Source organism: Ictidomys tridecemlineatus, chromosome 2 (assembly GCF_052094955.1).
Source record: "Ictidomys tridecemlineatus isolate mIctTri1 chromosome 2, mIctTri1.hap1, whole genome shotgun sequence".
In the NCBI taxonomy this organism is placed as follows: Eukaryota; Metazoa; Chordata; class Mammalia; order Rodentia; family Sciuridae; genus Ictidomys; species Ictidomys tridecemlineatus.
Genome location: NC_135478.1, coordinates 210168805 through 210193894, shown reverse-complemented (window position 1 = coordinate 210193894; position 25090 = coordinate 210168805). Strand labels below are relative to the sequence as shown.

General features: G+C 38.3%; 1 protein-coding gene across 3 annotated transcripts in view; it reads left to right on the top strand.

The window, feature by feature from the left end:
- Chchd3 (coiled-coil-helix-coiled-coil-helix domain containing 3) overlaps positions 1-25090 on the top strand; it is a 267688-nt gene that overhangs the window by 4800 nt on the left and 237798 nt on the right. For all 3 annotated transcript variants that reach the window (XM_040291411.2, XM_021730373.3, XM_005331087.4), the window contains exon 2: positions 6348-6435. In XM_040291411.2, the coding sequence (XP_040147345.2) occupies positions 6348-6435 (88 nt within the window). The remainder of the gene's footprint in view (positions 1-6347; positions 6436-25090) is intronic.

Here is a 25090-nt window from a genome sequence, read left to right as displayed (position 1 = left end):
TAGTTAATAGACCACTGTATATCTATCTGTGATCAGTGAACTCTGCCCAGAATAATGCAGTAAGCAAACAATTTTGCATACACTGAAGAATTAGTCCATGGACCCAGTTGTAGTTCATAGACTTCTGAGTATATTCTTAGCATCAATATATTGTGTGGGTGTTATTTCACTACTCTTTGATATAAATAATTTCCATAAATTGTACTTGATATTTGCCTTAGAAATTCCAGATATGAGTGGAAAGCAAGTATAATATAAGTATAGATCAATAAATAGGAAAAACCTTTTCTAAAAGGCATGTCTTGTTATGAAAGCTGCATTTCCTGGAGAAGTTGCTTCTTGCAGAGGCTGCCTGTCTAGCTCTTGCAGAAGCTTGTGCTGTACCGTTGAGTCCCCATCCCCGCTTTGGGTCAGTTTTTGTCACACATCAGAGTTATTCTACAGCTGCAGATTTTGTGTGTAACCCTGGCCAGCATTTCTAAATCTTGGCAGCTGCCTAACAAGTGAATGTCCCTATTCCGAGAGGAGATCAGGTGAGTGTACAGGTCTGAACTTACTACTGCAACTTGGAAGGTCAGCTCAGAGAGCATGAACTCTAAATGCAAACAATAACAAAGCAAGACTGTTGCCTTGGATCAGCGGAGACAGGACAGTCTGAGGACAGGGTAATAGTGCTTGAAGTCACAGAGTTGGAATTGTAGATGGTTATGGGTGCTACTCTGAAGGGCCCAAGAATGTAGTCTGGAATGAGTGTAAGAACAAATGGTTGACTTTCAACAAGGCAAACCTATGATATGTTTATCAACCCTGCAATGTGTTTATCATCTGTTCCTATGGGTGTTGTGCTTATTAATTCACTGGACTACATATGACCAAAGACTGCATTGAGAAATATTTTGAATCATGTTAGAATTTGACATTAAGTGGTAGAATTTGAAGCATCAAACCCACAAAAGGAGATGGACAGTTAGTAAGAAACAATTATTGATTAGGTTGAAAGAGACATTCTGCACAGATACAGGTAAAGGAGTACTTTATATATGCATACCAGCATGGAGCTGTGGCCCTAATCTTTGTGCCCCATGTAGAGAAGTATAGGCTCAGGCCATTGGTGAGAATCAACCAAGAAGAAGTAAAAATCAGTGTCCTCCTGGCTGGAGCTGTATGAGCAGTAGCTTTACCAAATACCTTGTAGCCAATTATAGTTAATACCGCATAAACTATAATCTTCTCTGAAACCCCCAGAAGCAAATTCACTTTTTAAATGAGGGAAGTGAGACTCATTGAAGATACTTTCCTAGGGTTACACAGCTAGTAAGTGGCCATGATTTTTCATCTATTCTGGGCCAGCTTTCTAAAAAAAAAAAAAAAAGCTATCTATCTGAAAGGATGATATTTTTGAAACTACTTTGGAGATTGGAAAGACTTATCATGGTGGCCAGAGATGGTAGCAAGGTATGAATTTTTATGAGAAGTAGATGTAATAGTTAGAAGGTATCTGTCTCTCATATGGACAAAGGTAAAGTTTATAGCTAATACTTGATTTTTCATTTCCTGATTAAGTAGAATATATTTTTAATGAAGTTCTTTGATTTTGCCCTGAAGTATATAAATATAATTAATATATAAGTTTATTATATATAAATGTAATTTATTCATATTTAATATAATAAATATACATTTATTATAAATAAACATAAAATTATATAATCATACATAAGAATTATATATAAGCTAAATTAGCTTTATGTGTCCCTTTATACATACATATTATATTGGGTATGTAACAGTATGTTATACAATATAATACATAGTATATACACTGTAATATAGTGTTATATGTAATACGTTGTAACAATGGTACATTATATATATTAAGTAGTATATACAATTGAAACCAGCTATTTGTATATATTATCTATCACTACATATATATCACTTGGAATAGCTTTAAGATTCTAAAATGAAGGGTCACTTTATCTCTTTAAGAGGAAGTGATGTATTTTTATTATATGTGAGGGGTTGAAGGATGTTTCTTAGTAGAGAAACTACAGATTACTACAGAAACTCAGTAGGGAACTACAGATTGAGGGTTGCCATTTCTGGTAACCCCTCCATGCTGCCAGTAACTGCATATTACTAAGGATCTTCTTTTTTTTTTTTTTTAATTTGACCATTGAGGGATTAGATTCAGTCTTACTAGAGTTTTTCCTAAGCTGTATCTCAACTTTGCAGATGAGTTTTAGCAAATATTCTTGGTGATTACTGTCATTTAGAAAAGGTACAGCAGGCCCTGGCGTCTTCAGATAGAAAGCCCCTTGATACCCTGCTTTTTTGCTTAACACTGTCTTTCATAGAGAAAGTAATCATGGGTTTTTCTTTTAAAGAACATGGTTTACGAGCTGTAGTCTTTCTCTTTGCCATCTCCTCCATTCTGGTTTGGGCTCTGAGATACGAGTATCTATCTGCTCAGGCATAGACTGTTTTGTTCACATACCACAGGGCCTTAAGTAGGGCCTGGGGTAGTGAACACTGGCTGAATGAATAACTCATTAATACATAGTAGCTCACCATCTTATTGAAAGGGAGACAGGGAAATATGGAAGGGCTCATTCTTATATCATTGGAGTGCTGTATTAAAGGGTTATGAGGTATAGTGGGCACAATGAAGGATAGCTTTGGTGGGAATGGAATGGGGGACTAGTGAGGTCAGTGAGAGCTTTCGGATGTATGAAAAGATGGATCTTGAAAGTTGGCTCCTAAGGCCTTGGGAGAGCAGGCAATGATGGCAAAGAAAGGGCAACAAAGTGAGGTGTCGGAGTAGAACAGGTGTGAAGTGTTCAGGGACAAACTGGAGGTTGAGGTTGGGGAGAGAGGCCATCACCAAATGATGAACAGAATTTGGAGCTGGTCATGGTGGTGCATGCTTGTGATCCCGGCTACTTAGGAGGCCGAGGCAGGAGTTCCAGACCTGTCTGGGCAATTCAGCAAGGTGCTGAGTTGTAAAGTGAAAGGGCTGAGGATGAGGATGTAGGTCAGTGATAGAGAATTTGGTTTGATCCCAAGGACTGCCAAAACTAAACCAAACCAAAGCAAGACAAAAACCTCAAAACAACAACAACAACAGCAACAGCAGCAGCAAACCCTGAAGAATTTGGACTTTCTTGTCAGCAGAAGGTAGGTATTGAAGAGTGCAACAGGGAGTTGTCATTATCACATTTGCATTTTGGGAGATTATTGATGGTGCCACAAATTAGGGCAGGAGAAGAGATGGTGAGTTGTTTAAACATTTAGGGGTTGAAGAGTCTGGGCTAGGAAAGTGAAGGAGAATGAAATTGAGTGAAGTCCTGGGGGCTGATTTAGAAGCTGGATAGAGGTGGTGTCACTAATGAGGTAGGCAACCTGTGGGGAAAGAGTCTATTTGTCAAACATAAGTTCAGTTTGGACGCGTTGGTTGTGAGGTGCCTCTGGTACGTCCAAGGGAAGGTGTCGGTTAATTCCACACGTAGGCCTGGCTTTTGGGATACTGGTCTTGACCTGGAGATAACGGTTAAGAATTCATTAATTTGTCCTAAGCAGTTAAAAATCAAGGGATTGGGTGAGAGCACCAAGAGCTCGTGGAGCGAAAGAGAATAAAGACAAAGAATAAAATGTGGCCTTGCGCACTTAAAGGTAAGGGGAAGACCAGGAAAGAAAGAAGACCCGCCCGAGTCCTTGGAGAACCAGCAGAGTGGGATGTCAGGAAAACCAAGGTAGGGTTTCCAGAAGAGGGCAGTGACCCAAGGTGCAGCTGCTAAAGGGAAGCTTAGGAATACGGTGCTTTGTAAATACAAAATATAGTTTTTTACGTAAATACAACTACAACAGATTACTTACTTGGCCTCTAGTAATGTTTACCAAAATACTTTGCCATTTGTATTGAAGGCAAAGCTAAAGAGTGTTGAGAAAGTGGCTATTGCAAGAAGGTCCTTAGTATAGGAGAGGATCACCAGACTTGACCGGGAACCTGGGTTCTTTCCTGATGTCCTCCCTTTCTTTATTTCCACATCTAGTCAGACCCACTGTGGTACTGAAGAGGGATGGTGGACTGTGATCTTGACTCAGACTTCCTGAGTTTGAGTCTTGGCTCCACTACTGATAAAACGTGTGATCCAGGGTGAGGTATTTCATTTGACTGTGCTTCAGTTTTCTCACCTATAAAATTGAGATGATAGAAGCATCTCTGTCATGGCATGTTAAGGATTAAGTGAGTGAAGTACTTAGCTAAGTGACATGCCTGACTCAACAACAAGCACTCAGCGAGTGTTAGCTCTTTGGACTCCCAGACATCTTTTGAATATGCTCTTCCTGGATTACTATAATACCCCTAACAGCTTCATTGTAGAATAATTTACTGCCATGAAATTCACTTGTTTCAGTGTACAGTTCAACAGCTTTTAGTAAATTTACTGTGTTGTGTAATCATTACTACAGCCCGGTTTTAGAACATCTTTGTCACCCCAGTAAGATCTTGTGAGTTAATCCCTGTTCCACCCTGGCCCTAGGCAACTACTTAGGGATTCTGTACCCACAGAGTCGCCTTTTCTGGGCATTTCATATATATAGAATCTTACAATATGTGACCTTTTAGCTGAACGATTTTTAGGTCCATCTGTATTGTAGCTTGTATCAGAACTTAATCCCTCTTTGTTGCTGAACTGTATTCTATTGTATAGATCTATGATGTTTTGTTTATCCATTCACCAGAAAGTCAACATTTGTCAGTTTCCACTCTTGCTGTTATGAATCATGCGGCTCTGAACATTCCTGCGCAAGTTTTTTTGTGGACATATGCTTAATAGCTTCTTAATTGGTCCTCAGCCTCCTTCAGGGGTCCTTCTGTTCTCATCCCTCTCCAGGCTGTTCTCTACACTGTAGCCAGAGTCATCTTCCTGAAATGTGCTTCTGATCATGTCATTACTCTGTTTCAAGACCTTTAGTAGTGCCTGGTTGCTTCTGGATGTAGTTCAAACTCATTAAGCTCAAAGGTTTTAATAGTCTAAAATCTCCCATCTCCCCTCTACCGCTTCTTTTCACTGTGTCCCCTCTTTAGTTTCCTGCTTTAGCCATTCTTTTATTCATCCATTCTTGTCATTTCATTTATTTATTTAAGCATTCTTTGTAGGCTTATTGATTCTGGGGTATAGTGATGGGACAGCTAAGACCTTTTTTACATGGAGCTTTCTCTTTAATGTGAAAGGCAGACAGAGGACAAGAAAGCATCAGGTGGTGGTAAGCACTAGCAAGAAAATAAAAAGGAATGATGCAGAAGTAATTGAGGGGCCGGTGACTCAGCTCTCCAGGCCTGAGAGTTCCTCAGAATCTCAGCGCTAATGACTTCCTACTTAACACCCCTATTTGGATACCTGCTGGCAAACCTTGTTTCTCATGTGTACTTAATGAGGTTCCCTCATCCTGGATGGTTCTCTTCCCTCTGTCCATCTTTCCCTTGCAAGTCTTTTTATTTTTTCTCCTTTAAAAATTAGCACATATAAGTTGTCCATATCAATGGGTTTCTGTGTGATATTTTCGTACATGCAACAGAGTGCTTGGGTCATATCCAATCACCCATCTTCCACTCTGCATCCCCAAACACATGACCTTCCCAGTCCCTGGTAATCACTATTCTATTTTCAGGTGAAAATTTTCTTTTAATCCTCTGCTCCAGACCCCACCCCCACAGCTTAGCTGGAGCGCTCCCTTTATGCTTTTTGCCTTACAGGTTGGAGCACACAAGTGGTACCTGTCACGTTACATTTAAATGCCTGACAGTTTTCTGTTTATTCCACTTCACTTTAAGCAACTTGATGACTTTGAATTGTCCAAGTCTAGCTTAGTTCCCAGCACATAGTTAATGCATAAGAAAATCTGTTGAAAGAGCAAGTGTGTCGGGTTAGCCTTAAACAAAGGAGGGAGGGAGGAACCTGTTTTCTTTGGGACTCTTGGAAAGAAAGGAGCTAAGGACTGTTAATGCCTAAATAATTTTGTAGGTTGAGGGAGAAAAGTTGAAGGAGTTCTGATGGCTTATAGAATTTTCTCCAGGATTACAATTTAGTGCACAGCATAAAACAAAGAATTATTTATAATGAGCAATTAGCAGTGCATTAGAAGAAAAAAAGGAGTAGTGCTATGGGGGGCATCTTGAAATTTTAAAACTATTCTTATTTGCTTCTAGTTTTATAGCTATTAGACTACTTTCTTTAGGCGGTTCTTTGTACATATTGATATGGGTGATTAAATGACTTAGATGTTACTGCACTGTTTCTTGTTCTTTTGTCATTGATTTTATTTTGATGTTGCTTTTTCAGCTTTCGGAAAATGTGATCGATCGAATGAAGGAATCCTCTCCATCTGGTTCGAAGTCTCAGCGGTATTCTGGTATTTATGGTGCCTCAGGTATTACGGCATTTTAATTTTAGGAGTTTTAATTGAAAAATTATAAGTGGAGAAAGTTCACTGTAGTCAAATTCAACTACCTTCTGTGTTTCATTATTTGGACATTCAACTTTTCCTAGGGAATGTTAGAAATCAGTGTCAAGTTTTCTTTAAAATGTTTGACATGAGGAATGAGCCTACTTTCAAAACAGCCTTTGGAAAATTTTTTTCTCATCCAACTCCTGAACCCTCTACTATGCTTTGAAAGATTACTTCATATGTTTTTTTGTGTAAAATGGATTGATAATGGAGATATTGGAGATTAGGAGGAAATATAAAAAAAAAACATTGAACTTGGGGCTGGAGATATAGCTCAGTTGGTAGAGTGCTTGCCTTGCATGTACAAGGCCCTGGGTTCAATCACTAGCACCACAAAAAATCAAAACCAAAACAAAAAACAAAACCACATTGAACTTAGAAAATATCATCAGCTTTTCAAATTATTAAATTTCTAAAATGATTTTGTTCCTTATAAATTTCTTTCAAATTTATAAAAGATTTATTTTATCATATCAGTTCTAGTTATTAATGAAATTATTGTGTTAAACAAGATAGAGAATTATTATGCCTCATTTTATCTATAGGTCTTGCTGGATAAGAAAGAGATAAGAGACCTAATACTAGTTCCTTTCTCTTTGCACTCTCCTTCCACACCTGTGTGTTCATCCAACAAATGCTTGCTGAGTGCCTGCAATGTGGCCAGCACTGGTTTTGTTTTTATTTCTTTCCTTTCCTTCCTTCCCTTCCTCCCTCCCTCCCTCCCTCTCTTTCCTGGGGATTAAAAACAGGGCCTTGCACATGGTAGGCAAGTGTTCTACCACTGAGCCCCAGCACTGTTCTTGATACTGCCCAATTGATGGATGAACATTTATAATTATTTTTCCGTTGCCATTTTGTTTTTGTAAAATGACAACAGAAAGGTAATTGGAATGGTTAATTTTGGACTAAGTGAAAATTTTTTATATTTATTTGAAAGGGGTAAATTTAGCCAAAGACTGAAATGTGCCATTTACTTGGGGCAGTTGTGAGCCCCCTTGCTGATCATTATTTGGTGGACATAGTTGAACTTCTGGTATGGGTACTAGGATTAACAAGAAACAGTTCTTGCCCTTTCAAAGCTTCCTGTTTGGTAGGAGAATTTAGAAGCTTCATGACCAATTAACACTTGATAGAAAGTGAGCACACTCCAGCTTCATAGATCCTCCAAGTCCCTTTTATTCTTTTTTTAAAAAAAAAAAAATTTTTTTTTTTTTTTTAGTTGTAGATGGACACAATACCTTTGTTTTGTTTATTTATTTTTATGTGGTGCTGAGGATCAAACCCATGCCTCATATGTGCAAGGCAAGTGCTCTACCACTAAGCCACAACCCAGCCTCCCATGGGAAGTTTTTTTTTTTTAACTTTTTTTTTTGTAGTTGTAGATGGACAGAATGTCTTTATTTTACCCAGCCTCCCTTTTATTCTTAAAGACTTGCTTCTCCTCTCCATCTTTCCCCACAGGTGGTCAAACCCCAAACTGGAGATTTCATTCTCATTTCCTTTTCTCCTTACTTCTACATCAGTTCGGTAGCTAGTCTTGTCTTGTTCAGCTCTGAAATATGTTTGAATTATCCTTCTGGGTCCATGTCTCCTGCTATAGCTATAATCCAGATAAACCATCACTCTTACCAAACCTACTACAGAAACCTCCTATCTGGCCCCCATGCAATTTTATAAAAAAAGTAAGTCAGGTTGTGGCTCAGTGGTAGAGTGCTCACCTGGCACATGTGGGGCACTGGGTTTGATCCTCAGCAACACATAAATTTAAATAAATGAAATAAAGGTGTTGTGAGGTGTTGTGTCTATCTACAACTAAAAAAAAAAAAAAAAACACACACACACACAACAAAACAGTAAGTCAGTTCATGTCATGTCCCAGAGGTACAAAGATTGCAGTTAGAACTGCTTCTCTTGGCTCCCGAGGAACATCATGATGGCCCATCTGCCTGTCCAGCATCATCTTGTCATTCATCATCACCTACCACCCTTCTTTTACTTACCTGCTCTCACTGTTCTCTTCAGAAGATAAGCTTTTGGGCCTTTGTCCTTATCTGTCCACAACTGAATTCCCAGCTCCTAGAATAGTTCCTGCTTCTTAGTAAGTGCTCATTACTGTTTGTTGAATTAATTTAGGACAAATACCATTATTCATTTTAAAGATAACGACTTTTGCCAGGCGTGGTGGTGCAAGGCTATGACAGGAAGAGTGCAAGTTCAAAGCCAGCCTCAGAAACTTAGCGAGGCCCCAAGCAACCTTATGAGACCTCAAAATAAAAAATAAAAAATGGGCTGGGAATGTAGCTCAGTGGTTTAACCCCTCTGGGTTCAATCTCTGGTACTACAAACAAAAAGTAACTACTTTTGATCATTCTGGAATACAATTCTATAAATTTAATTTTAGTGACATTTATTAAATGTTTACTTTGCAAATAATTAGGTTTTTGAGCTAATTTGAGAGGATAAAATATCAAAAAGACCTGTCCTTTCAGGGTTTGGAGAATTTGTGCAGATACAACTAAATTTATAATAAGACTAGAAGCAAAGTAAAAAACTTACTATGGAAGAAGCCTAGATGATAATGAGATTACATATGTTAAGTGTTTTGGTTTAAGAATAATTTTTGATATGAATATTTTTAAAATTGGAATTTGTTCTAAAATAATTTGTTCTAGGTAGGTTTTTTCCCCCTACTCTCTGTATTAATAAGCTAGGATGGTGGTGATGATAATGAAAGAGTGATAAACAACACTTAAAATTGTAATGTGGTAGGTGTTCTGCTAAATCCTTTTATACCTCATATTTTTTCCTTACAATCCTTTGAGAGGGGAGCTATTATTAACCTATTTCATGTAGTAGGAAACTGAGATTCAAAGTGATTATTTTTCCTAGAATCATACAGCTGGTGAGTAACAGAGTTGAGAGTGGGCTCATGTCCATGTGACTAGAGCAAATGTGATCAACCACTTTTTATTATAATCTGAATACCACCTTGCTTCATTTGTAGAAAGAGTGTGACAGAAACTAGTCAGAAGGTAATGACATTCAGCTTGAGCTCAGGAAAGAACTGTCTATAAGTGCTTGTTGGTTTTTATAGGTTTTTTCCATATTGACTCTCATTCGGTAGAGAGGCAAATGAGAGAAAATGCTTTCCTTGTTGGGTTAGTTTCTTAAGATACTTTGAGAGAGTAGACGTGGGTTTGCAGACTTCTGTGAATGCTCATGTGTGTGTGGCTTCAGAGCAGGACACTGATGGCATGATAACCTCTAGCTTTGGCTAGGGATCCATCCCTTTCCATTTCTGGTTTGACATCATGAATGAGCTCTTTGGTCCATGCCCAGTTGTGACCAGGTGGGCACTGAAAATTTTTAGAATGCCACCTTGTGTTTTGGTGGTCAGATTAGAACTATACTTTCTAACTGGTAGCTGCTAGTCACATGCAACTGTTACATAAAGATAATTAAAATGAACTAAAATAGAACTATTAGTTTCTCTGTTGCACTGCATACATTTCATGCTCCGTAGCTGCGTGTGGCTAGAGACGAGACTACCATGTTGGACGGCACAGATAGAGAACACTACTGTCATTGCAGGAAGCTCTGCCGCACCGCTCTAGACTAGAATACTCCAGTGCTTGGCATTGTGAGTTTTATCAGATGGTTTCAGTGATGTGGTGATAGAGGTTGTGGAGGGTAGATAGCTCTGTGTGTTTCTGTGTTTGTGAATCTTATTCCCGCCCCTTCCACATCCCAGGACCATCAATTATGGAAACTTCTAGGAGCATTCCCCTAAGGTGTACTCCCTTGACATCTGTTTTTGGCATAGCTTTCCATCCTGTGTGTTATGAGTGTGCTGCTGCAGGTGCTGCCTCCTTAGCCTTGGAGTAGTTGGATCACGTGTGCACCATGCAAAGACTTCTTTCCTGTCTACACCATGATATGAGAAGGGCTTGACAGGGCTAATAGTCAGGTTCTTTGAGTATGTATGTGATTTCTTTAGGTTATTATTGAGATATGATTTGTGTTCTGGGTCCTTTTGGTTTATTTCTGGTTTTTAATCTGAATTAGTTTCTCCTTTGATTGACTGTTCTTTTAAAAAAAATTTATTTTTTATTCCAATTTGTTGTATATGACATTAGAGTGCATTACAATTCATAATATACATATAAAGCACAATTTTTCATGTCTCTGGTTGTATACAAATTATATCCATACCATTCATGTCTTCATACATGTACTTAGGGTAATGATGTCCATCTCATTCCACCATCTTTTCTACCCCCATTTCCCACCCTTCCCCTCCCATCCCTTTGCCCTATCCAGAGTTCATCTAATCCTCCCATGCTTCCCCTCCCAACCCCACTATGAATCAGCCTCCTTATATCAGAGAAAACATTCAGCATTTGTTTTTTTTGGATTGGCTAACTAACTTCATTTAGCATTATCTTCTCTAACTCCATCCATTTACCTGCAAATGCCATCATTTTATTCTCTTTTATTGCTGAGTAATATTCCATTGTGTATATATACCACAGTTTCTTTATCCATTCATCCACTGAAGGGCATTTAGGTTGGTTCCACAGTTTAGCTATTGTGAATTGTGCTGCTATAAACAAGTGTTCTTTTAGTGTAGTTCCTCCCGTCACTGGTTTTCACTTTTTTTTTTCCCCCATTTCATCTTCATGGAGTATTTTGTTGAGAAATTTCTGAAGTGCAGGCTTTCTTGTTGCAAATTCTTTTGACTTTTGTTTATCATGAAAGGTTTTTATTTCCTCTTCAAATCTGAGGCTTAATTTTGCTGGATATAGGCTCTGGCTTCTTAGCCTTGGAGTAGATGGACCACTTGTGCTCCCCATGTACCATGCATGCAAAGACTTCTTTCCTGTCTACCATAATATGAGAAGGGCTTGGTAAGGCTAATAGGACAGAGTTTTTGAGTATGTTATGTGATTTCTCTACCCCATTCCAGCTAAGCCAAGAAAGGAACTCAGATTGGCATGCTATTTTGCCTTTAGGTTAAGAATGCAATTAGATTACAATTGTGTAAATTAACAAAGTTTTATTCTCTTTAGAATTTAAAAATATGTTGATAAAAATAGAAAGACTTTTCTGAGTTTGTCTCATTTAGGGGTTTAAGTTAGTACTCAATGATAGACTTCATATGATTTATAATTTAGATGTGTTATGAAATAATTTTTCAAGTCTACAAAAATGTATTGATAAAAATGTCACCAGCCTTTTCTACATTTTTCAATGTCAAGTAAATTATATATTAAATGTGAGTTGAATTTTTAATATTTATTAAAATACTTTTTTTCTCACAGGACTCTTATTAAACCAGCCTTAGGCTATTCAGATGTGTGAATCTAGGGCAGTGTATTTGATGGACTGAGAGCCCTAGGATTTCTGAATATAGGAAGTAAGTTTTATGGTATACATAGTTTTGAGAATATAATTTATACTCCAAGTAAGTGAGTTCCTCTGAAGACTTTACTGAAACTCATTTTTGCCAAACCTTGAATCAGATCAATGACTCGTTGCAATAAGTATTTGCATGTAAAGCTGTTTGGGCAAAATAATATACTATGTGACACACAGCAGATTGTAATGCCACTTTAATAAATGAATGTGCTCTAAAGAACTTAACTGTATCCTCACTGCCTCAAATTCTTTGCTGCATTATCTCAACCATATTGGTTTGCTTTTATACCAGGTAGTTTTTTCCTTAGGCTGACATAAGGAGATGCCATTGCACATAGTTATAAACTCACCTTTTCATGAATGTCTTGAAAATTTTTTGATTTTAAAAATCGATGTGGGTATTGATTTTTTTCTTTTCCATCCTGATCTTTTAGTTTTTCTGGCTCGTGGTGAGGTCAGATTGCTCATGTTTGACCCTGCCTAGTGCTGAAGAAACTGTCTCCAAATCAATATGAAAAAAACAAACAGGAAGCGATATTAGGAGGCTATTTGTTGTCTTCCTAAGCCACTAGCAACCAGATGAAAATGATAAATCTGGAAGAAAAGACAGATGAACTTACTTTTATTATTATCCTCACTGTACAAGTTTCTCTGTAAATTTCTTGTCATTGTGAAAAATAAGAAAGATTTGCCAATTTGTGTTAAGTATATCACTGAGATCACTAAGTATTTGGCAGCCTTAACAAATTGCAGGAAACCAATTCAAGCAGGAAATAGCACAGCCCAAACTAAACAGCCAATTTAGGGAAACAAATTCATCTATATATTCTATGTATTTTTCTCCCAGAATCTGGCCCTCCTAGTTATTTTTAAACAGCTCTTTAAGGCTCTTTTAGATATAGCACCATAGGAAGGGTTCAAAGTAAACAAGTTGTACTTGTTTCTTTGACTTGGGGATTGCAATGTCTTGATTTTCAAATTTTAATATATGAAATTTCATGGATACCACCATCTCAACTTGGTACTGTTATACAAATGTACAGGTATCTTAACTGTGTCCATTAATAGATAATTTGCTTAACAGTTCCAAGGTATTAAATCAATATATTCTGTTCTTTTTTTTTGGTACTGGGATTGAACCCAGGGGCACTGTACCATTGAGCCACATCCCCACCCCCTTTTTATTTTTTATTTTGAGACAGGGTCTTGCTAAATTGCTTCGGGCCTTGCTAAGTTGCTGAGGCTGGCTTTGAACTTGCAGTCTTCCTGCCTCAGCTTCCAGGGCCACTGGGATTACAGCCATGTGCCACCACACCCAGCTGTATATTCTGTCTTTTTTTTTTTTTTTTGTATGTGGTGCTGAGGATCATATCCAGTCCTCACATGTGCTAGGTAAGTGCTCTATGGCTGAGCTACAACCCCAGCCCTAAATTCTATTCTTAAAAGAGATTCCATAAACAGTCCATATTTAATGGATGGTTAAAGAACTCACATTGTTAGTTCCATCCATCAAGAAGTATTCAAATGGTGGTGATCTTTGACTTGAAGGAACTTTTAGTTTGGTCAAAGCATATTTCCCATTAAAGTGGAGTGCCTGAGTGCCAGTTAAGTACCCTTCACCTGTTCTGTTAATGTTTGAGTTGGTGAATGGATATGTAAGTGAGATAGAATATATAAAGAGGTCTGGAAGGTGCATTAGGGATTCAGTGAAAAAGGATCAGGAGCTTGAGTAGGCAGGCAGCCTTGCCAACAGGAAGTGGATTTGAGCCAGCCTTGATATGGTATGGGAGGGGTGTTGGTGTGGAAGGGGCCCTGGTAGACTCAGTATACAGACCAGATTAATTCAGATAAAGGTTTCCTGGGGCCTAACTGGTGAGTAGGCTGGAGAAGATAAGGTATTGAATTTTATTCTATAGGGCCTACACAGCTACTGAGCAGGTCCATCTAATTTTAGGATGCAAGTTTAGAAATTTGCATTAGTTGCTCCTTCTTGTATTCTCAGATATTAGTAACATTTTTTTTTTTTTTTTTTGGTGGTGCTGGAGATAGAACGCAGGGACTTGTGCATGTGAGGCAAGTATTCTACCAACTGAGCTATTCCCATCCCTCCTTAGTAACATTTTTATGGTTAAAAATGCAGTGCTGATTTTCTTGCTGATATTTTTATATTCAATAAAGAAATCTGAATGGTAAGAATATGTATTTTCCACTATCGAACTAAATAAAGAAAATTTCATTTTCAGTAACAAAGTAAGTAGCCTTATTAGCATTTTTATTTGTCCTTAACTAGCCCCACAGCAAAAAGAGAAAAGAAAAAAAAGTGAAGGATATAACATGAGCAGGGGAAGTGAGATGTAAGAGCAGGTTCTTGGAAGGATAATGTAAAGGATGAGCTAAAAACTAGAGCCAGGGAAATTAAGTCATGATAGCAAACTCAGAGGAAGACTTGGGGGCACTTGGTGACTGAGGCTGTGTGGCTGGGTGGTGGCAGTCCTTGACTCTCAATCCTTTTCCTCTGGTCTAGAGTACTCATTTACGTGCCACTTGATTCATCACTCTTTGCCAGAGTCACACTTTCTTCTAGTTTCCTGCAATTAGGAGCTTTTGCCCATTGATCTAATGAGGAGATTAACACTGGCCTCAGCTGCTATTTGGTGAGTCTTTAGTGGCTGCTGCTCAGTGACCACTAATTTACTTCACATAGTGCTTCCAGGTCCTATGAACTCAAGTGCCTGCTTGTGCCTGACTTCCTAAACAGCAGCAGCATCTAGGAAGGTGTATTGCATAAGGACATTAGAACCTCAGCAGTGCCAGCTTATGCTGGCCTGGAAGCTAAACCAGCCATTCCTCCCTGGTACCTTCGGTGACCGCAGGGAAAAAGAGAAACTGTTTTAAAGAAACTCCTCATTTTGCTGCAGTAGATTTTGGACATTTTAAAGTGAGTTGTAACATAGTGGATTGCATTTTCTCAGAGAACCAATGTTGCTCTTGGTCATAACAACCAAGAAAATCATGGATATCATCAATTATAGAACAACTTTAAAGTAGGAGTTTTGTAATTAGGTGTCAGGACTTAGAAAATAAAATATATGACATTGGTTATATAGGCTGCTCTAATGGAATATAAAGCATGGCACAAACAATACATAAAAATACCGGTTTTGATTTAAATTTTATGTGCCAGTTGTAAAATAAACACTTACTTAACAATACTATTGCTTTTCTTGGAATTTGACAGGCTTTGAGGGCATCATCTGGATGGCCTAGATCTCTTAAAATAAATTGCCCAAGGGAGTTTCAGATGTACATTTTTCTATTGCAAGTGGAGGTATTCAAAATCAATCCATTGACTTTCCAGCTGTCAGCCAAATAGTAGGCTATTGTTGTTGATGATGATGTTTTTCCTTGTAAAAAACATTTTAAAAAGTAAGGCCTGACACAGCATTTTATTTCTTCCCTTCATCCTTTCCTATCTCTCTGGTTTGTTCATTTATTCCCACAGTGCACTGTATTAGGCCAACCATGTTACCAGAGAACAATAAGCACTTTTAAGTCCCCTTTTGAACCTGTTCTGCCCCCAGGGCTACTTGACACTTTGTTGACAGCTGTCAAGATACTTGAGCTTCCTTGAAAAGCCTTGGGAACCCATTTGGATCATTACAGTGAGGATCTTTAAACTTTTTCTTGGCGTTACAGTGACAGGCGGAGGACCGTATTCTGGTGCTTACGTGCCCTTGTTCCCCTGAATGAGTGGCTAATTGAAATATGTATTCGAAGTAGCCAGCATCAATGATCGGAACTTGAAATTACTTGAAGTTACGAGGTAGTAGTGGTAACTCTCATCACTATAACGATAGAGGATTGTTGGAACATCTCACAGATTGTAGGTGGGAGATACACAGCTGCTTCAGACCAGTCCTGTGCACCCGTTTTGGTGGCAGGACTTCTTCCCTTTGTCAGATATGTGAGTGGTGCTGCTGAGCTTCTCATTCACACTCCTTTGCTTCTCCCCTCTCTCCTTTCTCCTCCTCCTTTTATTATTTTGCTATAGTCCCCCATCATTGCTATAGTCCTGTAGGGGACACCCACAGATCCTGCTCTGTATTTGATGAATAGTGATGGATCCTTGCTCTGCATTTTCCATTTTCTGATTGCAAGTTTTACAGTTTCTCCCATGCTGATGTCATTGCCTTGATCCCCGCCTCCAGACTTTATTCCCCCCATCTATTTTAGCTGTAGTTCCAGTAATCTTTCCAAAGCAGAAACCAATTATTGTGTTCCTCTTGAAAACTTGGGAGGCTTCCTCGCTTCTCTTTGGAGGAAGCCTAAATCTCTTTTATAAGTCAACAAGCTCCTGCACAATCTGTCTCTTCCTCATCTCCCAGGCCCTCCTCTCTCACATTGAACTTCTTTATCTTGTCATATTGAAGTTCTTGAACTTGTCCTTGAACTGTGTTCTTGTTGGGTTTTTGATTGTTGCTCTAGTCCGTCTTAACACTGTTCCTCTAACTGTCTAGCCCAGTCCCACTCCCATTTCACGCCCTACTTTTGTATGAATTAGAAATCCCCCCAGGAAGTGTTTCCTGATGCTCAGTCTGGGTTCCATGCCCGTCTCGTGTGGCCCCACAGCCGCCTGTTTGACCTTTGTCTATGAGAGCAGTTGTCAGAGTACTTACCACAGTTCCAGAAATGCCCGTTCCCTTGCCATTCTCCCTCAGATACCACAACTTCTGTTTTCCCACTTGTTCTCTCTCTCAGGACCTCCTTTCATGGCCCTGATTTCTGTACTTGCTCCTATTTTGGTGTTGACCTCTGTGTGCAGGTGAAGAGCAGTTATTGGACTGTGTTTGTTACAGGTAAACATTGGCCAGCTGGGCCCAGATGATAAGGCAAAGTGGGATAGAAGAGAGTCTCAGAGAGTTGGGGAAGTTGCCTTTCTTTTGGAGCCATTTCCTCATTTTTCCAGTGTGGACTTCCCAGATGGATGCCTGTTTGGGGAGTATCCTTTTCTTGTATCACTAATTTTACTGGCCTGATGCTTGTTCTCATGTTTACTTCATTGTGTTATAGTTACACTTTTACCTGTTTTTCCTGCTTGCTTATGAGGCTTTGAATGTGGCTGCTCATCTTCTGTACCCTTAGCCACAGGGACTGTGTTGTAATTTTGGTTGCTCAGTTAATGTTTGTGGAGTGAGTGAGCTAAAGCATATCAGAGTGAAACCTGATATGTGTAAGTACATGTCTCTTGTACCTAGAGACAAGGAGGAAAAGGGGTCTTTCTCTTGAATTGGTTCTGTTGGTCATGGATGTGGGTCTTCAGCAGGTTCATAAGAAAGTGCCTCTTATAGCAGGGCTTCCTGGGGTCTGCTGGGTTGAGGCCGACACTGACAAAGCACAGCACTGTCTGTTTGAAGCCTGGGGTCCTGGTGTCCTGAAGCTCAGAAGAATTGAAGTTTGGCTTGGTTTCTTTTGTCTCCCCAGGCCAGTGTGGGGGGACAGGAAAGTTGGCTTCCCTGTGTGTGCAAACGCACATCAACATCTGAGTCTTAACTAACAAAGAAAAAGAAAAATGGCCAAGAATTTGGTATTGCTCTTGTGGGCTTTTACCCTCGCTTCTCTTTGACCTCATCACGTCTGTTTTGCGCTATCACATTGGCTTTGCTCTATATTTATTTGGTAGGTTCACTAAATAAATTCATCAAGGTGTAATTAGTCTTGCTGTTGACATAATGATCATCTGATGACCTTAAAAAATAAGATAAAATATTGATTGCCATCTACCATTTTTTCAGGATAAATGTGAGGAATGACAAGAAAATCAATTACTATAATCAGGATAGTCTTGATTTAAATCAAAAGCGTTAAAGCAGAATGTAAGGTCAACACTACCTCAAAATTGTTTTGTCTACCTGTGATCCCAGGGACTCAGGAGGCTGACTCAGGAGGCTCTCAAGTTCAAGGCCAGCCTTGACAACTTGTCAAGACCTGGTCTCAAAATAAAAAATAAAAAGGGCTGGGGATGTAGCTTAGTGATTAAACACCTTTGGGTTCAGTTTCTAGTATTGAAGAAAAGAAATAAAAGATTTTGTCATAACCAACTAAGTTATGGATTCTGAATCTTATCCTTTTAATTATTTAAACAATTATTTTAATAAAATATTCCCAACAACCCTCAACTCATTCCCATTGAAACGCAGCTTTAACTGCCTATACTCTTGCACTACAACCATAATAAGGCCACTCACCTCTCGTTTTTTTTTCCATTCATGTTTCACTTTCACCAGCAGGAAAAATAAGACTGGCTAAGCAGCTTTTGTTTAATTTTGTGGGACAACACAGACCCATTGGTACAGTGTGTTTCTTTAATTTTCCTAAATAACATGTTGATTTCTCTGGGAATCCCATGGGATTGAGCCCATAATCTGCTTTTGTGACATCTTTTTAAAGCTTTCCTAAAATGTTGCTTTAATATTCTATCTCAGAAACTTTTTTAGAGTATTATAAGATTCTGAGAAGTTATAATCCCTTTTTCATGATTATTCTTTGACCTTTGACATATTTTATTATTTTTAAAATAAAAATCTAAGAAAAACATGATCCACATAATTAAAAATATTTTTTTATCAAGCCTGGTAAACATACGAATAATAAGTTACTTATTCTAATTCTTTTTTCCCTATCAAACACTGTGCCTCTGACATAATCATTGTTTCACAACCCATATTTGGGTACAAATGACAGAGTTTTAAAAACTTAAAAACAGTGATTTCTTTATTGTTCATTGTTATGCTTATTATGTTTTATGGGACTTTGACCGGATACTTTTTAAGGCTATGTTATATTTTGATTGGAAACCACCTCTTCTCTCGATTCAAGTGAGATTCCTTTAGCTGAGTCATCATGGAGACCACCTGGTGCTCAGGCCAATCGCATCCTTTCTGATATAGTTCAGTAGGCATGATTTGTACCAGGCTGGACAGACCCGGGTGCAAAGGCCCCGTCCAGAATCATCACTTCTGCTTTGCCAGCAGTGAAGTAACATGATTGTGTGGTTTCAAAAACAGGGAGACAAAGGAAATGAACCTTAGTTTTTCTGAAAACAAGTGAAAAGGCTGTAGTCGCATCACCTCTGAATGGAGGGGTATTTGTGCTGTGTGTTTAGTGTTCAAAGAGCTTCTTCCACTTAATAGTCGTGTGATCTTGGGCAAGTTGTCTCATTTTCCTCCAGGATAAAATGGAGAGACTAATGCCAATTTCACATGGTTGTCATAGAGACTAAATGAGATAACGTGCAGGTGTTGAAATATTGCAGGAGATCAATAGATGTCGCTTTCTTTTTTTCTTCTTTAACGTAGCAGCCAGGGCCACAGCTTCACTGCTTCCTTTCACCTGCTCCAGGTTGACCCTTACAAAAGTGAGCTACTTTCTGTGCCCCCTCTTTGCCTTTCACTGGGTGTTCTGTTCCCTTGTTCCAGTAAACATTTTTCTAGTCCTGGCTGTGTTCCTGACATTGTAGTAAGAGCTGGATTTCAGAGATGAATAGAGCAGTATGAGTTATAATGGAAATATACATGACACATGGAGGATGGATTGAGGCTCACTGTCCCTGGGAAGGGCAGGCTAGACTTCATGAAAAAGGAGGTGATGTTGGAGTTTAATGTTGAAGGGTGAATGGAGTCAACAATGAGGCACGATGGGTTTAGTGGTAGAGGATAATGGGAAAGGGGAAAGGTGTTTCTTGGGAGAAGAAATGAGGGTGCTGTGGTTGGAATCATGAAGGACTTGGGCTCTCTGGGAATTATAAATAGTATCTGCATTTCTGGAAATGCAGATACTTAGTGGGAGATGAGGATATAAGGAGTAAATGCAGATAAAATAGCAAAGCTAAGGAGTGTGGATTTGCTTCTGTAGGAAATGCCTTCATCTCTACATCTTTATACCCAATTTTAACTAATGTATATGTGAGAAGGGGCAGGAAGAGAAGATCACCTTGAAGTTTGCCTTATTAGAACTTTCCTTGTTCTTGTTTATATTGTCTTCTTCTATATTAACATGGAATTGTATTTTTCTCTGAGAATTCACTACTTTCTATATTTTATAAGTTATTTTTAGTTATGTTTACACTAAGCTCTGTGAGAACAGAATGCATACCTGAGCCCTTGTGACCCATATGGCATCTGCCTCACCTGTAGAAGGTGCTCAAGAAACACTTGAGGATAGAATGAATAGAAGGACCCCCTTTCAAGCATTCCCAGCTTCTTCAAAGTACTTTTGACTTCAGAAACATTATGTTTGATGAAAGCAGCCAGTCACAAAAGACTGTGTATTGTCTGATCCCCAAACTAGTAGATTAATGGCTGCCTGGGGATTGAGGGGGTGAGTTGGTGTAGTAGCAAGCTCAGTGAGTCACTGCTGATGGTTGTACAACATTGAGTCTACTAAAATCCATTGCATTATACTATTTAAATGAATGTTTTTATGATATATAAATTTTACCTAATAAAGCTATTAGAAAGACTTGAAATTTTGTCAGATTTTTAAAAATACCCTCATTTTTTTTTTCTGTTCCTGTATTTTCCATATACACTTAGGGACTTACATTATATTATATTTTTTAACTAACTAATTAATTATTTTTTTTAAACCAAGGATTGAACCTAGGTAACCACTGAGTTACATCCCCAGCCCATTTTATTTTTTGTTTTAGACAGGGTCTCACTAAGTTGCTAAGGGCTTCATTGAATTTATAAGGCTGGCTTTGAACTTCTGATCCTCCTGCCTCAGCCTCCAGAACCCCTGGAATTGCAGGTGTGCACCACCACCCCTGGCTAATTAATTAATTTTTGAGTGCTGAACATTGAATATAGAGCCTCATGCTTGGTAGGCAAGCCCTCTACCATTGACTCACATTTCAAGCTATATTTATTATTATTTTTGAATCTTTGACTTGGAGCTCATGGCGTGGACTTTGGAAATTCATTAACCCATTCAGAGATGTGAGGAGTGTGTGAGGGAGCTGCTGCTGAGCCTTTGTAGTAGCTTCAGGCTCTCTACCATAGGAATGCTTCATCGAGTTGTTTTAGTATTAGCAGAGTGGCATTGTTGAGTATATTTGAACAATGTAATTTTATATTTCATGTCATTGAAGTTGTTTGTCTTCAGAGAGTAATACATTGCTTTGTCTTAATAAAAAAGACATTGCCTTGGCAGAAGTAGAAGGAATAGTGGTATTTTCTGTCACCTTCACAATAAGAGAGGTGGATATAGTTTGTTCTTTATGTGGTTGATTTCATATTTTTCATTAACGGACACTTTATTTTTACAATGTCTTATATTAAAATATTTTTGAAGCCATATAGATTAATAAAGCATGCACCCTTAGTAAAGTGTTTAATGTGGTTTTTGTTTTCTTCCAGATTATAGGGACTGGTGATTTCTGTTTTGCTGAAACAGCAGGGAACACCTACTCTGGTTTGCTCATTCATGCAAATTTAGGCCTTTTGAAGAATGAACAAAGATCATAGCCAAAAGTTATTCATCATATAATCTATCCACAAGAAATCGTGAATGAATTCATCATCAAATAACTTAAATAAAACAGTTATTTCCTGATACTCTATCACCAGAGTAATCCTTTAGAACATTTATCATTATTGAATGTGCATTTTCTTTTTCATATGATTGGCAACTATCTTGAAAAGTAGGATGCTTCAGATTAATGTTTTGGGATGGCTGATAGGATCTATTTGACCCTGATTTAACACAAATAATGGCTGTGGATGGTTTCTCACCATGAATCTGATTGTTACTAGGGTTTCTTGAGAGAATGTAATAGCAAAGACACTATATTTGATTTTTTTCTTGACTTTTTCTGTGAGTAGCAGAGTACTGCTCAGTGCTTTGGCTTGTGGCTCAGTTGGTAAGTCTCTCTAAGTAGGAATGGGAAGGCTTACTTGACTACAGAGAGGCACAGGCTGCAGGATTTGGTGAGGGGTTCTCCCAGTTGTCTCAGATTGGCCTCTGCATCTCCTCTGTGTGGCTCTAGAGGTTACTTAGAAACACCTTTGCAGTAAATGCCAACCTTGCACTGTGGTTGGGTGGATGGAGCATGGTGCTTGGGGACCAGCCTGTCTTGAATCACCATAGGTTTCCTTATAATACCTGTAAGACTGTACAATAGAGGCTAAGTTAGTGTATTACAGGATTGCTGATTGAAAATGCTTCTATCCTGTCTTATGACCAACTAGCCATTTGACTTGGATAGGTTTCTTTATCTCTCTGGGCCTTAGTGTTTGTATCTGTCAAATGGTAGAATGGACTTCTTAGCTTTAATTCCTTTGTGAGTTTTAAAAATAGGAACCATTTTCATTCATCTTTGTATCCTAACACTGCTACCAAGGTAAAACATTTTTGAATGAATAATCGAGTTTTCAGCTGTGTATATTTATTACCCAAGTCATAGCATATATAGTTATGAGCTTATTTGTGTATGTCTGTGAACATTTATTAAGTGAGAATCCCTATCTGAAATAAACTTTTCCCCTATCTGAAATATGACTTTATCTTTAAATATTCATTTGCATGTTTTGTATACACAAACACACATATATACATACACACATACACACACAGAGATCTAATAAATAAATTTAAAAAAATTAGACAAAAATACATAAAGATTATCAGGGTATACAAATATATATATTTAAAAAGATCTATTACTTTAAAATGATTTATTATTTGGATTTGATGCTCAGAATAACTTGGCCAACAGAAAAATGTTTTTGGCAGCTTCCAGATTTTAAAAAACTCTAGAGAATTAGGGAAAAAACAGTAATTAAAAGGGGACTGTCAAGGTTGGTAGGTCTAAATTTAATCTCCCAGCTGTGCTTTGGTTTAGGAAGTGTGTGTCCTGCTGGCTCTCCGCGCTGCTCCCCCACCCTGCTGCGAGCCAGGAGCACGTTACTCTGGAGAAGGAGACACTGCTTCCAAAATGCAGCTTCCAGGAGTGGTGGCTGGAGAGGTGCAGTGTCCTGCTGGCTTGCAAGCACCTCATCAGTGTCTGGAGCAGTTATTGAAAGGTGGCAGGTGAAATGCTGGCTTGGCTGGCGTCTGTTTTGGAAGAAACTCTCCAAGAACGTTGGTCAGCCTTCTCCTTTGCTGGGAAAACTGTTTTATTGCATCTGAGATGCCAGCAGTCATGATACACATCATTATTTTATGTTCCACCAAAAAACATGTTGACAGTTAAGCTATGATAAACTGCTTTCTTATCTATTGGAGTGTTCATTTTATACTTACTGGAAGAACATAGATAAAAAGGAAAATTTAGGGATAATGAATTGGTAACAATATTCCTTTTTCTTTTTTTTGTGGTGCTGGATGGAACCCAGGGCCTTGCATATGTTAGACAAGTGCCCTATCCCTGAGCCAAATCCCCAGCCCAATACCAATATTCTTGAAACTTACATTTGGAATCTAAGTCTTCTGAATCATTTCCTGACTGAGTTGTCCTCGTCAGTGTTTATGGCACTCCATCACCCTCTGTGACACTTGAGTGCTAGTGATATAACATTTCTTAAAAATAGTACTCTTCTGTCCACTCTGGAGTTTTCTGCCAAACAGCTGGCACTCATCCTGCATATTTTGATGTTTTTGCTTTTTTGATCCTTCACAATGTCGTGATGTATGTTACGACTGCCACTTGGCCTTCAGTGACAGAAAGGTGCCATCATTATTAGAGACTTTAAAATGTGAATACATGTGTGGCTTAGAATCAATTGACTGTGGCAGTAGCCCCACTAGCTATAAAAAGGAACTTGATCAAGGAGTCCCTGTCCAAGATTAGTAGTAGAGGGGTGGGATGTAGAGTCTTTTTATGCTTTTTCACCATAATGAGACTCACAAGGCTATGCTGTTGTCTCATAGGAATTCTAACCCTACTACAATTTGCCTGGTCTCTGTGAAAAATAGTTATGTTTATTCCTATTTCTTATTTAGCCACCACACCTCGAAGGTAATAAGCCTAAATGGTTAGCACCACAGTTAAAGATAATGCTTTGTGTTTAGACTCTCTTAGACTCTTTTTTTTCTAATGTACAGTTAGTTCCCTTTTCTCTCCATGGAGAATCTTAATGAAGAGTTTAACCTGAAAAGAATACTTCTCTTCTGTCTGTCCTGTTGAAATACCTTTCAAACATCAAATGTACTTTCCTTTTCAAACATTTATATTTATGTGTAAGTTTTGAGGGATGAGTGACACTTTTTGGCTTCAAAGTATTGGTGGGTTAATGAGAAATGAGAATAAACACAAGTAACAAGACTACTGAAGAGACTCGTGGACCTTGTTATGAGTGTAAAAGCATTTACTCTGCTTCATATGCTTCTATGAGTTAGGCTTTCCAAATTCTACTATGTTAAAAACAATAGAGCATGTAAAAAGAATTCAAAATGTAAGTGGGACAAAATTGTTGTGTACTGTTTACCCTGGGTTCATTAAATTTAAGTTTTCATTCAGTAAATTTAGTTCAGTGCTAGAACTCTGGCCTAGCATGCATGAGACCCTAGGTTTGATCCCCAGCACTAGGAGAAAAAGTTAAAATCAATAGTGTGTAAAGAAATATGATAATGTGTATGATACTGGGTTTGATCTGAATCAGATTTTTTTTCCCCTTTAAAAGACATACATTTAAATAAAGGAGCAAAAGTAAGATCAGTAAAGTAGAGGAAGGAGAATGGGAGAGGGAGGAGAGGAGGGAAAGGTGGGAAGTGGGGATTGAAAATCAAATTCCTTGCATGTATGATTTTGTCAAAAGGAACCCAACAACTATGTATAACTATAGTGCTATAATTAAACACACACACACACACACAATTACTTTGTGAAATACAATAAATTCTATAGATTGGAGTTGTATGACTATTAATTTCTTAGTCAGATTTGCATCACTGGAACAAAAAGAGCTGACAAGCACAACTTAGAGGAGGAAAGGTTTATTTTGGCTCTTGGCTTAAGAGGTCCAGTCCATGGTTGACTCATCTGAGACCTAAGGCAAAGTCTTGGATGGGATCCAAGATCAAAAGCAAGTTACATATGTTCAACATACAGTGGCACAGAGTAAACATTTTCTTTCCAAAAGGAACTAATAGGGGCATGGAA